This window comes from Volvox carteri (assembly GCF_000143455.1).
Source record: "Volvox carteri f. nagariensis unplaced genomic scaffold VOLCAscaffold_74, whole genome shotgun sequence".
Classification (NCBI taxonomy): Eukaryota; Viridiplantae; Chlorophyta; class Chlorophyceae; order Chlamydomonadales; family Volvocaceae; genus Volvox; species Volvox carteri.
In genome coordinates, this window is record NW_003307617.1 from 51,032 (window position 1) to 67,928 (window position 16,897).

The window sequence follows — 16,897 nt, forward strand, 5'->3', positions numbered from 1 at the left end:
CCATCCGCCAGCGCAATTCCGGGGCTCCATGGCGCAATTCGAATACCTCCGGTGAGCCCGCCAGACAAATTCAAGACCCCGACGGAACAATTCTTTTGTCAGGAATAAAATCCAGGCCAATTCTGCGACAGAGCTCTTCCCTAATTCCAGCCCGGATCCTACCCTCCTCTGAGGCCTTGTGTCCAGTGAAGTTTGTACGGCCTGGCCGAGTTCTTTTTGATTAAATCCCACAGTGTTGTGCGGGAGGCGTTCCTAGGGGTGCTGCACTCGACCCGTTCGGGGTCCACTGTAACCATCGCATTCCCACCTGGGCGCTTCGCGCTGGGGCCCCGGCCCAAAATTACGAAATTAAAAAATATTTAGCCAGAAGGGCCGATTTCCGCTTTTCCACAGCCGTTGTGCGTCAGCTCTTTGCGTTACAAAAGCATGCTCATTCGCACCTAACGCTAAGATTCGCATCGTTACGCGAACTAACGCGGAGTTAACGCGATCACCCGTCGTCATAGTGATAGTAGCTGGTACACAGTACGGCACACATATCAACTATAAATACGCGCGAAACACTTGACCAGCATCTCGAGAGGCCAGCTACTACACGCTATAGGTCATCACGAAGCCTGCTGCTGCTTACTTAAAAACGCCTCCGAAACCTCATGATACACTTGTTATAAAGAAAAAAAGTAGCAGTGCAGTAACAGCAGTTGCGACGCCTCCGCAAAACGTTTGCTTACATAAACACACGGAGGCACATACATACACACATACTCTCTTCCACTGCCCACTATCCCGCGAGCCAGCCAGCCAGGCCTGCATCCAGCCAACTGGAAGATATACATGTATATCATGTATATCAGGCGGGCTAGCTTCTGCTTACTGCTGGGTCGCATCCGCCCCGTCCTGCATGCCCACCCATCAGCTCTTCTGCAGCTGCTGTGCATATCCATTGCCCTACTACTCATTCCATTAGACCGGCTGGTACCACTCCGCGTAGCCCTCTTTAAAGGCGACATGCTTGTAGTTGCAGTGGTGCATGTGACCCAGCTCGTAACCTGTGAAGTAGTAGCCGCGCTCGCGGGTGGCCTGGATATTGTCTGTCCTGCAGCAGGTACGTAGGTAGGTATATATGTCGGTCTGCATGAAACGGACCATCAACCAGTCAAGATACGAGTCAAATTATTAGATGACATAGCATGCATGCGGATGTAGTACATGTACTACTGTACAGTAGTACAGTACAGCACACATCGTCTAGATATAAATATATGCTAATAAGGCGCTCTACCAGCATCTTGAGCAAGAGGCCTATATATCGGCCAGCTATTACAACGGCCAGGAATACTAATTCAGCAGCGCTAGCTGCCATAATGTTATACATAAACATACAATGCGTGTGCATTTTAAAATTCCGGGAGCAATGTGCACGAGATTGGCTGATTGGTTGGTTGGTTAGTTAGACGGAGAGAGGAATGGCTGTCCCTAGTAGGGGCAGCCATTCTTGCAGTCCGCTGTCACGGCCTGCATGCGTGTAGATGCATGTAGTACCACCTACCGCACACACTGAAAACATAATAAATAAACCGTGTGCATGCTCCGAGTGAGCTACCATAAGGAAAGATTTTCAGATACATTGCGTCGTACATTCTTTCCCGTACATACGTACGTGGGGCAGCATATGCTGATGTACGTGTGCTCATCCGCCCTGACAGCAATGGGGAGAGAGCGCGGGAACCGCACGGGCGTCCTGGTCCAGGTGCGCTCTTCCGCCTGCCGGAATACACACGGGTAGTTGTCCTGCAGGTACGGCATCAATGTCGGCAGCAGCAAGGGTCATGATGGCAGGCATGTGAATGATGATCGGGCATGTACGAAATGTATGGGGCCAAATTCACCCAATGCACCCTACATATCATGAAAAATGAAAACCGCGACTGCTGCTCTTGCTACTGCTGCAACTGCTCCTACTGCCATTACAAGCACCAGGGCTCCGGTTCCGGTGGCTTGGCAGCGGGAGAGCCGGGTGGACTGGTCCTGGCTAGCAGGGTCACTGCTGGCTGGGCTGGGCTGGCCAGTCACAAACTGTGGTAGCCGGTACACCGTACGGCACCGTGAACAACCACAACTACGCGCTAAGCGATCCGCCAGCATCTCGAGAGGCCTTTCCAGCAGAGGCCAGCTGCTATACAAACAATAAACTTGCCCTAGCCCACGATGATATGACACATGGTTGCACACAGTTGCGTAAATACATAGGTGCATACATGCCAGAATAAAGTCTGCACCACGCCCGTGGGCAGCCTCTATTCCTCCCGCTTCTTGCTGGCATATATTCTGTGTATGTATATGTTTGTATGTATGTGGCCCCACACGCGCACATAATACATGCAAACTACCTACCTGCACCCATGACAGGTACGACCAGAACTCCGAGAAACCCACAAGCACCTCGCCGATGTCCTGTACACACATCCATACACACATCCATACGCACGCACTTGGACTACTTGCTAATTAATTTTACAACACATACGTACATACAAAATACACACATACATGCATGCACGAGGTGTTTGCAGATGGGGGAGTTGAAAAATTAAGTTCAGTAAGAAGTGGGAATCGATGGATACAACGCAAAATATTACGATTCTAAAGCAACTAGCCCTCGCCTTGTCTTGCGTTATTACCTAGCGTGCCGCTGCTAGCTGGATCCCACTGATGGATTACATAGATAAGAAGATACGAACTCTACACCGCCGACAGAACTCGACATAGCTCATAACCCCATATTCAGCACCAATCCACCTGATCCAGATCTAGATCCAGATGCAGATCCAGGTCTAGCTCCACATTCAGGCCAGATGCAGAATCCGGAATGCATGTCCGGAACTTCAGATAGATGACAACGGCCCAGCATCCTCACCCACAGCGTCACTACTAGGCAAGGCAAGATCCCGCCCCAGACACAACCAACCCAGATCATGAGCTCGGTACACCCACCCGTAGCTTGCTGACAGCGTCTGCAATGGACAGAGCCCAGCCATGAGGTATGCCCGTGTACGTGTCGTACGTGATATTGGCCAAGAACTCCGCCATGTACGGCTTGTACACCAAGGTGCTATGCGTGACTAGACTCTTGTTGTCGTGCCCGTAGATAATCTGTCTGCCCGTCAGATGCGCGTACGTGTACATATAGCCATATTTTGGTAGGAAGCCCCCGACATTGACAAGCATGCGGAATGGATGTGGGTTGACGCAGCCCTCCTCACTCTTGCCAGGTACAGGGCGGACAGCTGGGTAGGGCTTCGATAACGATGATGATGACGATAATGGTAATCGCGATTGTGATAAGTCGGTTGGGGAGTCATTATTGTTATCCATAGTGCTGCCAGTTTCAGAAGAGTCCAGGGGAAGGAACCATGTCAGCGGGCGAAGAGCGATCATATCACCTGCAAGCCGGCGGCCGCAAGAAATGGATCCACTCGGAAGTCCATCAATTTTAAGTGAACTTTGGTTCCCCTTTAGGGGATGATGCCCACATATGGTAGGCGACTTTTGCGTGGGCAGGCTGATAAAGCAGAATGCGATTGTTACAGTGGACCCAAGGGGTCAAGTGCAGCACCTAGGAACGCCTCCCACACACACTAGTGCGGCATAAACACGTCGGTTACCGACCGTTTCCAACACTGCCGGGGTTCGCTAACCGAACCGACCGATTAACGATCGTTAAAAACACGTTAACCAGTCAGTTGGGTTAACAGTCAGTTGGGTTAATGGTCAGTTGGGTTGATGGTCAGGTAGGCTGGTGATCAGAGTGGCTGTCTTGATCTCAAGGTAAACATGTAATTACATCTAACCCATCGAGGCCATACGTGCATATCTGTCACCCCTGTCACCCAGCCATGTCACCTTATCAATCTATCTAGTAATCAACACTGCCTGCCACTCAGGTTAAACAGGCTAGGTTAGGTATGCCATAGTGCACATGTACAGCTGTACTACATCATCATGTCAATTCAACCTTAATGGCAATTTATGGCAATAGCTGTCGTGTGGCCATGCCTGGTTACCAACGATGGTTACGGGAACCGCGGACGATTACTGGCTAATGGTTGATCCGGTAATCTTACTGGCCCAGTAACTGGGCCGGTGGGTGGCAACTGGGCCGGAACCGGCTTGTTGTTGACGTTGTTACAGGGTGGTACAGCTTCACTAGTGGCCTCCTTCCCGAGGCATTTCCCTGGTCTCCCCTGCTAGAGGGGCACCCTAGTCCGATCACCCCATCCGACTTCAGAATGTACTCTTTGGGTTCGGCAGCTCACCACAAACATCCATCCAAAACTAGCGGATCTACGGCGCCACAACTCCATTTCCGGTCCGCTCGCGAGGTACACCCTGTGCTGACCACACATTGGGGGACCATCTCCCATTTCATCACCTCTCACACACCGTGGGGTCAGAAGGTGGATTTGAGCCCAGGTCCTTCAGAAACAGAAGTTAGGCCTTAACCTCTGCCAGCCACCTGGCTTGTTCTATGTTATAATTGTGTGCTGAAGTACTGTAGGCCTTATTCAGAAACTTAGCCAGGCCGTACTATCTTCACTGGACACAAAACCTCAGTTCCCTAAGGCACTGATTGGGTCAGTAACCCATGGGTAACCCATGGATTACCCACCTTCAACCCCCGGTAGCCCATTGGTAACCCCCTTGTAAGTTCCTACCCAGCGGGAGGGGTAACACGGGCCCAGGGTAACCCCCTCCGTTGCCCTGGACTATGGACATAGGCCTATAGGCCTATAGGCTACTCATGTTATTTGCTGCGCACTTCGTGAATTCCTCTTAGTACAATGCGCTATAAGATCATTACCGCGTGTTTTAGTGGGGGTTTCCGCTCCTTAGCTAGTAAGAAAGGCTAGTACCTTGCCAGTACCTTGCTAGTACCTTGCTAGTACCTTGCTAGTACCTTGCTAGTACCTTGCTTGTCCATTGCTTGTCATGTGTGTTTCACCACGCCCTCATGCAGCGATCGTTGCAGCCTGTATAGCAATGTGGCACAGATGTGACCTCGCAGTGTGCTACATCGTTCAGGGGACAGAACAGACACGTTTTGACGTTCAGAGCTTGGCCAGGCTCTGAATCCCAGCATAGATGCCGCCCAGCATGGTGCTGCACTTAAGATTGTATCAACCTCCGTGCTGCCACGCAAGGCTTAGCACCTGTGGGTGTGGTGGGTCTGATGCAGCTCGGGCGCCAGTGACAGCGCCAACAGGCGAGGCAGCGCCACCACAGCAGCAAAATCCGCCAGCGCAGACCCAGCCGCATTCATACTCAGCACTTCTGGTCGCTTATGGTCTTTGCTGAGCGTTCAACGTCTTATACAAATGTACAAATGGCACCCAAGTTACGCCCGCAGGCGCCCACGCGATAGGTGTAAGAAGGTTCAGCTCCCTTGGCATCTCCCTGAGTACTCTTTGCCTGGTATCACATTGGTGCGAATAGCTAGGAGGTGGGAACTCTCCGGATCGAATCCGGTTATGAAATTTTGCACACCAGGCATGTTGCAGCATCCTCTTACCCCATAGGTGGATGCCCAGGTGGGCGAGAAGTCTACCAGCACAGTCAGGTGGACGGGGACTGACGAAATGCCACAATAACAAACTAACTTATAATCCTACGGGATCTCAAACAACCTAAACCCTACGGGATATGCCTGGGGCCGCCTGAGGACGTCCGCTCGAGGGGGGAGGAATGTAAGAAGGGTTCAGCTCCCTTGGCATCTCCCTGAGTACTCTTTGCCTGGTGTTACAACAGCATCCCTGACGCTGTCACCACACACCAGTGCTTCGACATCCACACACTCCGAATCATCACCGGGCCCGCCCACGGACATTTACATCTTATGGGTGCAAATGAAGAGCGCTTCACCTACCGGTGGTGCCCGCGAAAAGGCCATACCAAGCGGAATCGGCAGCAGCAGTTCAAAACCATTGACATACAAGTACGTGCCACCCCGTCTTTATGCTTACAGCACGTTCCCAGGCATGCGGCAAAGTCTCCATGGACGATGCTCTTGCCCATGATCATAAGTCCACCTGGCACTACTTTCCACTCCAAAGCTTATCTCCATACAAGATGACCTCGTCCGCTGTTTGGCCCGCACCAATTCCTCATGCAGGCAAAAACTCCTGCTTTCCAGCTTCTGCCTGCATGACGAGGCCGCACGCTTTGTGAACTACACCAACGTGCAGTTAAACACCGAGCTGGAGCGAGGAAGGCAGCACCACGTGACATTTGAGGCAACTTATGGCTCCAAGCCCGCCACCAGTACGTTGTCGCACGTTGTACGATAGTCTGTCACCCAGCTACACTTGTTGGTGCTTTCAGGACTCTGCTGCACGTCGTGCCATTTAGGTGACTGCACACCACCACCCATGGCCATGCTTCACACATCGGCACATCCCACTATCGCACGATCTTTACCTACATCACGTCCGCACCTTCTGCAGCCGTCCTCTACACCATCAAGCGCATCCACGACGGCGAAATGCCAGAGTTCCACACTGCACTGTACTCTGATGTTATAAGGCTGTGGATCACGTCTGCGGGCTCCCTGCAGGCCGAAACAGGCATTCAGCTTATCTACGACTTCAGCATGCACGCTGCCGAAGTCCTTGACTTGTCCCAGGAATTCGCCATGTCAGTCCTGGAAGCGGTGACAAAGACCAAGGCGGATGGCAAACAGCTGCCTTCCCCACCGCCAAAACGCCCAAGGTCACCATCTGATGGTGCAGAAGATCCCCCCCCCACCACCACCCACGGCAAAAGTGCAGCTGCAAGCACGTGACTAAACGCAGTCACGTGCATCGACAACGGCCGTGTGTATGCGGGCCAATCCGTCAATCCCCATCGACGCTTCAGCACCCATGCCCGGTCCCCACCCAAGCGCATGCAACCAGACGCTGCAACATACCAGCCCTTCCAACAGCACTTCCGGTTGGCTCTACTCATGTCCTGCCAGAGCAGGAGTGTGCCGACATCATGGAGGTGTACTACATTGACAAATTCCATGCCATGGGACCTCACGGCTACAACATCATGCGCGCCACGTGCATGTCCAGCACTGCATGCACGCCTCACTGACAGCACCACCCGCATGATATGGATCAAGAACAAGATGTAATTACGGGACACATCCAGGGTTCTTCACCAGGGTACCCAAAAATTTCGGCCGTGTCCGAAACCCTCTGAATAACCTTTCGGGGCCCTCCCCGATAATTTTCCTGTCAGCCGGAGAGTGTTTTCGGGTACCCCGAAACTGTCTGAAGCGGTTTTCGGGGTAAAATTTAGCTGGATTCTATCGTTATATGCTAGGACGGCTGAACTAACAGGTGACTTTATTTTGGAACATAGCTCCAGGGAGAAGTATTTCAGCAAGGATTTTACCCAAAGCAAGGCCATCTTAGACTTCATAACTGAAAACTCTTTCTAAAAAACGTCAAGTTCGCTGACATCGAAGGCAAACAGGCGGTTCGAGCTTGCCGAAGCCGCGAATCCCGAGGGAGATGCGGGGCACCTTGATTGGGCGCTCATCATCAGTTGACTAGGGCATGTTTAACTATGCATATGCTTAGATGTATGAAAATGTCTGCGATACAGCTGCGAAACAGCCGCAATGCACATTTGTACTTGTTGTTTTACTGGTGACCAAGCGGGCCTTATACGGCAAGCCCGGTTTCCAGGCCCGTCTGCGCCCGAAAACATGCAAATTTACGCTGACATATCGTTCGGTTTTCTCCGAAAAAGCTTTCAAAATGCTTCGGTGGGGTCCCCGAAAAAATGCTCTAAAAGGCCCAAAATCCGTTCGGAATGCTCCGGGGCGCACTAATTTTCCTTTCGGGCAAAACGGAAATATCTCGAAAAAGTTCGGGCCCGAATCGGGGTGAAGAACCCTGGACACATCTGCATCGTTATGCGTGTTCTCACAGCCGGAACTTGCATCGGCAATGTTGCGGGGTGTAGTGTCTTAGGTATCACGGGATCCTAAGATCCACCGATCAGTTCTTTTCCAAAAAAGACGTGATATAACACGTCATAACTTGTCGATGCATGGTGCGACCCACTTTAGACAACCTGTGGATGATTTCTTGGCGCGTTAGCTGTACGCTGCCATATACACATTTGCCTCGACTTGCATGCAGCACAGACCCTTACGTTCAGGAGCCCAGGAGGCCGGCGAACATTCGGCAGCTAACTGCATATCCTGCCGTATAGTGCACCGAGGTCAGAACTGTATGGCCGACGACAAGGCTAAGGTGCAACCTTTTTCCCCTACTAGGCCGTGTTTGTACTGCGACTTTGGCGTGAGTTGGGCCATCTGAACAAGGTGACAAACTGCACAAAATGCAGGACGTCATTTGCTGTTGCAATCCGCATATAGCTGCAGCTGCTTCTAATGCTCCGTGAGCACGACGTCCTGCGTGCAGTGCGCTAATTCACTTGCTCGCATGACGTCGTATTAACATGTCCTGCATCACCTTGTAACAACACCTATTCCATTCTGCAGATCGATGTGCACCGCTTATAATGCTGCCCTTTTGAGGTGATTGGACGCGCCCAGCACATTTCCTTTGGCTTTACTTAACAAACATACGCCCCTGACACAGCCGTTAGTTCACGACCATTGCTTCCAAACCCCGTGTTACACTTCTACAAACGCACTGGCACCGCCTTTCCTCCAGACTGCGGGGTGTACACTACAATTCCAATTCACGCACGTCTTGCACGGTAAGCCAGCCACAGCAGCCACCATCCGGCCGGTCGCCTTAGGAAGCCGCAAGAAACGCAGCCAGCTGCTTCACCAGAAACCCACGATGTTTTGAGGTTAGAAGAGTCCCCGGGCTCATAGATAAACAAGTAATAATAAATAGCGTTGGAGAGTAGTCGGCTTGGGCAGGTTCATAACCGTCACGAAACATTTTTTACCGACAGCTGATTAGGTAATTGGCTGGGTCAAACCAAAGCAAGAAAATGGATGAGCGGGCGCGAGGCAGAACGAACGCGCTTATTGATGGATCTCTTGAGCGATAAATAGAGGATGAGGCGGGCTTTAAGTATCTCTTATATACTGCGGCGACTAGCTACTGGCCGCTACTCACTGTCGAAAATGAGGAAGTAGTCGGCAAGCCCCGGGATGTGGGTCGCGACCGCAAGCTTCAAAAACTGCTGGAAGTACCAAGTGCTCCTCCGCTTTATGTGCTTCGCGTCCGTTTCCGACCGGACCTGGAACCGACCACCAAGCCATTCAGATACGGCCTCAGCTGTCATGTGCGGTACAAGGGTGTCTTCCTGCGCACAAACAAACTAGTCACCGGAGCGCTATTAACGGAATCAATCTGCGCCTCACATACAAGATAACAGACGACGTTTTCAGCAAAGGTTCGGAATACACCGCAGCCGCGTGCAGCTACGACATGGATGCTCCTCGGCTTGGGCAGCATAAAAGTGTTCACGGACGTAATCATTTGACGGTTGACACATGTTGGCTTGAGGGCTATGGTGACGACGTCAAACGCAGCTGGATAATAGCTTTTGCATGGAATCAGCCAAGGAGGTGAGAGAACGAAGTGCGCGAGCAGCGCAAGGTGCAGGGTGCTAAAACGACGCATCGTCATACTGCGTCATAGTCAGAAAGGATATAGGTTAATGACGGAATGTTCAGCTGTTTTAACTATGGCGGGTTGCAAAACAAATTGCGGGTGCGAGGCGAAGTGCAATCTTGCGTACGGCTAGCAACTTGCAAAGTTGTAAGTCGCAAGTTGCAAGTCGCAAGTTGCAAGTCGCAAGTTGCAACTCGCAACTCGCAAGGAAATTGCAAAATCTCACCCATATTTATTATTTATTATTTATTCATCTTTACTGTATGTGTTAGGGTTTTAGGGTTTTTGTTTTTTTGCGCATTTTAGCTGGTCAATTGTGGACACATCAACGGGCATGCGGACGCGCTCGCCCGACTTCTCACCCTGGCGTTCCTCTGGAACGTGCCACGCGCTCGCCTTTCCCCACAGGAGCTAATCTAACCAAGTCGCCACACGCCCCGATTTTCAACCACAAACGAATGCTGTCGTCTGCAAGTTGGACGTGTTGCTTACGCCGTATCGCTGCCTGCACGCCCGAGAATTTTGTACGCAACGGGAACAATGCGTTTTCCGGTTCTTGAAGGCTGGCTTATGGGCTGACAGCCATGGCATCTGGCTGTTAAGCAGTTACGTTGTCCTGCGCTTTTGGTTGTTCTTAGGGCGCTCGAATGTTTTTTGGTCTTAGTTCCCTTCATTTTTGTGTTTGTGTTGTTATTATTTTTATTATTCTTTTGTTATGATGATTTCTGCATGGTACTGGACATTTTCTTGTTTGTTGCTGGCTTTGGAAGGCTGCCTATTACGCGGGCGATCGCATTGTGTACTTGTTACTTTCTCTGCGTATTACGGTCATCACAGCGCTCCACGACTTTGATGTTTGCCTTTTGGGCCAACAGACATGGCATTCGCTTCTTGCTTCTTGATTTTTTTGTTTTGCTTCTTCAATTTTTTCACTTCGTTTGTCTATTTTCTTTTCTTTCCTTTATTGCTTTTGTTTGTTGTTTGTCCCTCCCTTTAATGCTGCTGTAATGTTGATGGGGTGTTACACTGTGGGCGGCTCGCCCCGAGAAAGGACGAGCACCGGGCCGCGGGGGCGGGCGCGGCTCTACGTCCGTCTGTTCCTCCACGCGCGCCTCACTCCCTCACTCACGCCAACCGGGACGCTCTCCCAGCCCCTGGCTAGGCAACGTAGTGGCGCAGAAGACTGCGAACCGAATTAAGCGAGAGCCGCACGAGAGGCGCCACACCACCTCTGGGAAACCTAAACAAGCTATCTGGCCCCACTACACCTGGCCAGCTTATTCGCGCGCTCTCGTTCCTCTTGACCGCCAAAACAATTGCAATGTTTTTTTTATTTGCGATTTTTGATGGTTCCATAGTTGTATGGTTGTATGGTTCTATGGAGTTTTGTATGGCGAGAGACGTGCGGACGCATCCGCGGCCCTCCCCACCCCCTTTCCCGGAGTGCCTATGCCCCGGAGTGGAAGTTGGCTAACGAACTACGGCGAGGTCAGGAGCACCAATTGAGTTAATTTTTACTTTTCTTTATAGCTTAAATTTTGCGCAAATCGGGCATACTTTGGTAGATGGAAACTGCGACTGCCGGACAGAGGTCACACATTCACATAATGCCAAATGAACGGGCTGCAGAGACTGCATAGCTAAGGCTAAGCTATTGCTTTAACTAGTTTAGCAAAGAGCTTCACGCGCGGGCACCTCCGACTTCGACCTGGCCGATGATGATAACAGGACTTCTCGCTTTGTACCCGTCCAAAAGCACCGAAACGCATAGGATTGCTGTGAATTATAGCACATGGAAGACATTGCGTGATCGACTTTAAGGGCGCGCATGGTGCCCCGGCCGCGCTTTATGGGCCTCCAGGAGCCCCAAAACGGATTGTCTAGGATCAATCCATTGCAGATAGATCATAGGCGCTGGGCTGGCGGTCATAGGGCGCATAGCAGCTGGATGGCTTTCAGGCTGCCGGTCATGGGAACCCGGGAGGCGTGCTGTTGGTGCGGGGCAAACCAGGGCTGTCGGGTGACCGGCGGAGATGGATGGGTGCACCACCAATTCATATATACACAGGGACGAATCCTAATCGGGGCGCGCGGCGGTACTCCGCCTGGAGCAAGCAGGTTCAACTCCTGCCGTCCTGTTCCTTTCATCATCCTCCCACAAAGAGTCCCCCGCAATTCTTGTACATCACAGCGCACTCCTAGACCGGCTGGATTTGAGGAAGGTGCGCCCCTCACCGCTGCGGCAGCGGCAGCAGCGACGTCCAGCCTGACGGCGCAGCGCAGCAGCGCGGGCCCCGGATGGGGCTTGTACGGGAGGGAATACGGCGGGGACCAGTCGGGTGGTTATGACGATGCGGTGGCGGCTGCGGCCAGGTCGAAGTCGGAGGTGCCCGCGCGTGAAGCTCTTTGCTAAACTAGTTAAACAATAACTTTTCTTTAGCTATGCAGTCTCTGTAGCCCGTTCATTTGGCATTATGTAAATGTGTGACCTCTGTCCGGCAGTCGCAGTTTCCATCTACCAAAGTATGCCCGATTTGCGCAAAATTTAAGCTATAAAGAAAAGTAAAAGTTAACTCAATTGGTGCTCCTGACCTCGCCGTAGTTCGTTAGCCAACTTCCACTCCGGGGCATAGGCACTCCGGGAAGGGGGGGGCACGTTGGCCTCCGCACACTGACATCCTAACCATTTGCTAGGTGTCATTTCCACTTACAAAATCCTCTACAGTCATGTGAATGGTGTTTGATTTAGTTTGGAAAATTGAGAAGCCACGGTAAACGTTGCAACGCACATGTGCGCCATTTGAACGAACTGCAGCAAATGCACATCTGATGCACGTTTATATGGTATCCATTCCACAGGGTAGCAGAGGTCCGTGCGATCGCCTCCGCGATAACGGTAGTTGGGCACACTGTAGTTGGAGTACTGCAGTGGGGAATGGCTTCTGATGGCGGGGCTGTTACCCTGGGGCCGTGTTACCCCTCCTGCTGGGTAGGAACTTACAAGGGGGTTACCAATGGGCTACGGGGGGTTGAAGGTGGGTAACCGATGGGTAACCCATGGGTTACCGACCCAATCAGTGCCATAGGGCAGGTTTTAGCCCGTTTTTTGCAGGTTAAAAGCTTTGCGTGCTCTCTTCCTAGTTGGTGCCACTGTGACCTCTTTGCTCTTGGGATTGTCTATGTACTTCATTTGCAATAAGGCTACATCAAAGGAATGGGAGTTTACATGAAGCTATATAAAGCGTGTAGAAAGCATTTGTGGCGTTTGCCTGCTTGTAGGTGCACTACGAGTCCGCGGTACATAACTCCTTTGTACTGGAGGTATGTGGCCTAATCCACATTGCAGGCACATATGTTCCACACCACCCGCCCATGGGTCACTTGGGCCCTATGCCCTGGCAGGTATCCCGCTCCTCCACCGCCCCCGCACTGATGTCCTTCCTCACCTGCTACCATTTCGACATGCACTGGGAGCACCACCGGTGGCCCTATGCACCCTGGTGGCAACTGCCGGTGTGCAGAGACCTGGTCAGGCGGGCCACCGCTGCATCCTCTGCCGTGTACGGCGGCGCAGGCGTCACGACCAACCCGCGGGACATTGCTCGGGATAAGAAGCATCCGCATAAGACACAGCACAGAAGGGAGGGTCTGGACCCCCCGGGAGCACCGCCAGGGGCTGCGGCAGCAGCTGCCGTGGTCGCAGCGCGGTGAGAGGGGGCCCACAGAGTAACGCTGCAGGATGTGCAGGGGGGAAGAGCGGTGACGGCGATGTACATGCTGCCCCGCAGGTGGGCAGGGGCTCTGTCCTGGGCTTCTGTGAGCATTGCCCTGGATGTGTGACTGTACAGCATCGGGATTTCCACCCACGGCAGGTTTTGGGTGGACGCGTGTGCGCATGTGTATGAGTGTGTGTGCCACATCATTCCTGAGCAAGGGGCTGACGCTGGCCAGGATCAGCTATCCTAATCAGGTGGTCTGACAAAAAGAGAGCCGAAACACTCTTCCCAAACGAGGGAAGAGGGACGTTAAGGGGCGCTGCTCCCCGCTTGCTCGACCTGGAGACTGCACGCGCGGAGCAGTACGGCTACAGCCCTACAAAACACGAGGCCACAATCAGTCATGCCGTCTCCAACTGGATCCTCATTTGCAGCCGTTGCCGCCACGACGGCGTCAGGTGTGATTGGCCCTGATCAGGGCCTGTTCATGAACTGCGTGTATGTCCGCATGTATTGCATCACTTTGTAGGCCAGCACTACCCGAGTGTGAAACTGAGGGCCCAACCTGCGTGTGTGTGGATGTATGTATGTGTGTGTATTTGTTACATGTCGATCGGGGCATGACACTGGCGCTGTGTGTGTAGAGGAGTAATGGCCGCCGAGTTCGACGGGAACAAAAGGGCCTCTGGAGCAGGCAGTGAAGTGTAAACGCATGTTGTATTGGGTGCGGCCTGAACTGATCAAAAGGAAGAATATGTTTGTTCGAGGCACGGAAAGCGAGAGCCTAGCATGTTGCATTAGCCCTTGCGTCATTGTATATGTGTGGTGGGAAGTGTTTGCTGTCTGCGCGCCGTCGGTGAAGCATCCAGCATCGAGGGGACCTCCAGGGGCGTCCGGAGCTAAATGCCAACAGGGGCTTTGTCGCAGTAAAACAATCGTGAGTGTCCATGCACGTGCAGCGCATATCTGCACAATCATAGAGACATGCACATCTGCATTTTTACAGTCTTGCCAATTTTACCTTAATGCGCAGTTCGTCGTGTTCGAGTACGATGGCCTTTATAATATTTAGCCTGTAGTGTGGTACGTTGTGTCAGGTAGGGTCGTTCATGAGGCTTTGTACAGGTCACTGACCTGGCAGATGGGCGTGAAAACTTGCCGCATTGGCATATCCGCGGGGGACAGAGCAGGTAATTTCAGTATTCTGCTGTCATCGCAGATGGGCCTCTCTTGCAGTTTATGATATGGTGTTATGAAGTTGGGTTTGAGTAAGCACCGTATTTGTTAATCTGCATATCCCGAGTCCCTCAAGGTGCTGCGTGCCGGTAGTGTTTGTAGCGTAGGGTCCAGGACGGAATGCCGTTGCTAGTTCCTGTCGATGGTTGCAGTTGACAGTCGTGTCGTTTCGACAGGTCCTAACCAAGTATTTAGCCTAAGTACCAGCCAGCGCAAGCACTGTGGCCACCGGCACGGTGCTGGCGAATTACATCGCTCTGAAAGCTCCAGCTGGCTCGTCCGGAACTGGCAAATCTAGCCTGAGCTTAAGTAGCTTCGTGAAATGCGTAATTCTCCAGAGCAGGGTTTTGCCGCACTGAGAGGAAGGCAGCGTGCACGTCGGGGAGCAGCTTACACGAACATGTTCAGCAGACATCCTCAGAACCTGTAATACCTGCCATCCTTACCAGCAGTGGCTCGTCCTGCCGTGTTCCATTGCATCTTTGCAGCCACCGTTGCAAGCTCAACGTCTATCTTTGGGACATACAGACATACAGTTGTTCAAACTAGTAGTCTGGACATCGTTTGAAAAGCTTATGCCGCCCAACTCTGCGGTTCAGGGTCTGGGTGGGGGGTTATGATCTCGAGTGCATAGTTGCCATGGCACAGATTCTGCAGGCTTGCGTAACCTTGCAATAGACGTCGTGTAAGCCCTGTTTCACTTCGGCGGGCCGTAGGAGCTTTTATACGGCACGGCTGATGCAGCCATAAGCATGCTGCCGCAGCCTGTTGCGGTTCCGGCTACTTTGTGTGTCCACCAGTGGCGGCTCCAGTGGTTGTAATCCAAGCATTCGGTTGACCACCTGCCTCAGTTGCTGCTTTATGGCTGCGACATCTGCATTTCCCTTCTCATCATTTTAGCATCAATATTACTGTAGTCGCGCCTGTGCGCATGCGTGTTCATTCTTATGTCGTCAAGGCTCCACATGAGATGACCCGACATGGATCATGAGCTCGAGTCATAGTTTGAGTCCCTGGCACAGACCCGACCTACAACAGGTCGTCCATTGACGTACATACAATGCCCAATCGCACCATGAGGTCTGGCGAGAGGCTTACATCTTCCTCGCCCGTATAGTCCGATTTCTCCAACCTACCACCCCAATCCCACAGCCGAACGACAACACGCGCGAAATGCAGTCGCTTTAGTCGTATGGTCGGTTTTCGACCAGTCCGCGTGAGAGCTGGAGGAAAGTATTCCTTAGGCACGATTTGTTTTATGGGGTGTTAGGGGAATCAATATTTGGATTAGTCGTGTCGCAGCAAGGCACAGCAGTGGACACCACAATGGTCGCACATTCCGCAACACAATGATATCTGAATGCATCTACGAACATAACGCATTAACTCAATAACTCAAGTCAGGCAAAGTTAATGGCTGCACTGTACTCGTACGCTACACAGCTCACAAGGGAGCAGATGCTGTGTGCAACCCCTTGCCAGATCCCTGCTCCACAACATGTATGTATGGCTGCAAGCACGTCAAAGACATACATCCGGTCGTCTAGAAGTACCCCCATTGCCATAGCCTTCTGATCAAAGGCTATGGCATTCCATGGCGCGTCCGCAGCAATACAGGTTGGAGTCATGCCTATATAATATGCTCAGACTTTTCACTGTAACTCGGGCCCCTGTGTACGGCACAACCGGTGTATGATCGATTTCCAGTAAGTGTGAGCTTAATCACATGCACAAGGGGAGCAAGGCCAACCGGCATAGGACACTTCGTTCAATAGAATGAATTGTGTTGCGGTGGGGTCCGAAAGAATCACAGGCACGTACAACCATCTACACAAGCCGCAAACATAAGCCAGCCAAACGGCCACACCGTGTACCGGAAAACCCACAGAAAACCGGATTCGTTGCCCAGCCCAACACTCTGAAGGTGCATGGCGACCTGTGATATGGAGAAACGTGGCCTGAACCAGTGGCCATGAACCATTAAAGGGGTATCACACAAACAAAAGTTGACCATGCAATAGCCACCATATGATGGATGCATCATAATAATCGCCAGAAGAATTTCGTGTCACCAGAAGTGGCTGAAACCCCCCGGTAGTCATAAGCCCCCTTCACCTGCTGTGAAAGCCGGCGACCCACCGACTGTACAAGCTTTAGCAGGATAGGGCCGGCGAGGTTTAAGCCTCCTGAACGCATTTCACTGGCGGACCGGACATTTCGGCTCCGTGCATTGCCCGGAGGGTCTCGAGTCAATTAAGTCTGCCGTCGTCCACCTTCTATGTAATGGTGTCTGTG

At 52.1% G+C, this 16,897-nt stretch overlaps 4 protein-coding genes across 4 annotated transcripts; 2 read left to right on the forward strand and 2 right to left on the reverse strand.

Moving 5' to 3' along the window:
• Positions 1-404: 404 nt before the first annotated feature.
• On the reverse strand, positions 405-4,690 carry VOLCADRAFT_107698 (uncharacterized protein; the record flags this gene model as incomplete). The annotated part of the gene is made up of 6 exons (XM_002957477.1): positions 405-1,131; positions 1,661-1,791; positions 2,395-2,454; positions 2,995-3,379; positions 4,317-4,432; positions 4,670-4,690. The coding sequence occupies 6 exons, from the start codon at positions 4,688-4,690 to the stop codon at positions 666-668; spliced, it is 1,179 nt and encodes a 392-aa protein (XP_002957523.1). The 3' UTR covers positions 405-665.
• An 890-nt stretch (positions 4,691-5,580) lies between these two features.
• On the forward strand, positions 5,581-7,134 carry VOLCADRAFT_98576 (uncharacterized protein; the record flags this gene model as incomplete). Its single annotated transcript, XM_002957439.1, has 5 exons — positions 5,581-5,588; positions 5,834-5,992; positions 6,170-6,318; positions 6,501-6,779; positions 7,013-7,134. The coding sequence occupies 5 exons, from the start codon at positions 5,581-5,583 to the stop codon at positions 7,132-7,134; spliced, it is 717 nt and encodes a 238-aa protein (XP_002957485.1).
• A 2,007-nt stretch (positions 7,135-9,141) lies between these two features.
• On the reverse strand, positions 9,142-12,379 carry VOLCADRAFT_98577 (uncharacterized protein; the record flags this gene model as incomplete). Its single annotated transcript, XM_002957478.1, has 5 exons — positions 9,142-9,311; positions 9,398-9,666; positions 10,013-10,155; positions 11,886-11,954; positions 12,362-12,379. The coding sequence occupies 5 exons, from the start codon at positions 12,377-12,379 to the stop codon at positions 9,142-9,144; spliced, it is 669 nt and encodes a 222-aa protein (XP_002957524.1).
• A 617-nt stretch (positions 12,380-12,996) lies between these two features.
• Positions 12,997-13,840, forward strand: VOLCADRAFT_107699 (uncharacterized protein; the record flags this gene model as incomplete). Its single annotated transcript, XM_002957440.1, has 2 exons — positions 12,997-13,357; positions 13,801-13,840. The coding sequence occupies exons 1-2, from the start codon at positions 13,023-13,025 to the stop codon at positions 13,838-13,840; spliced, it is 375 nt and encodes a 124-aa protein (XP_002957486.1). The 5' UTR covers positions 12,997-13,022.
• Positions 13,841-16,897: the final 3,057 nt, after the last annotated feature.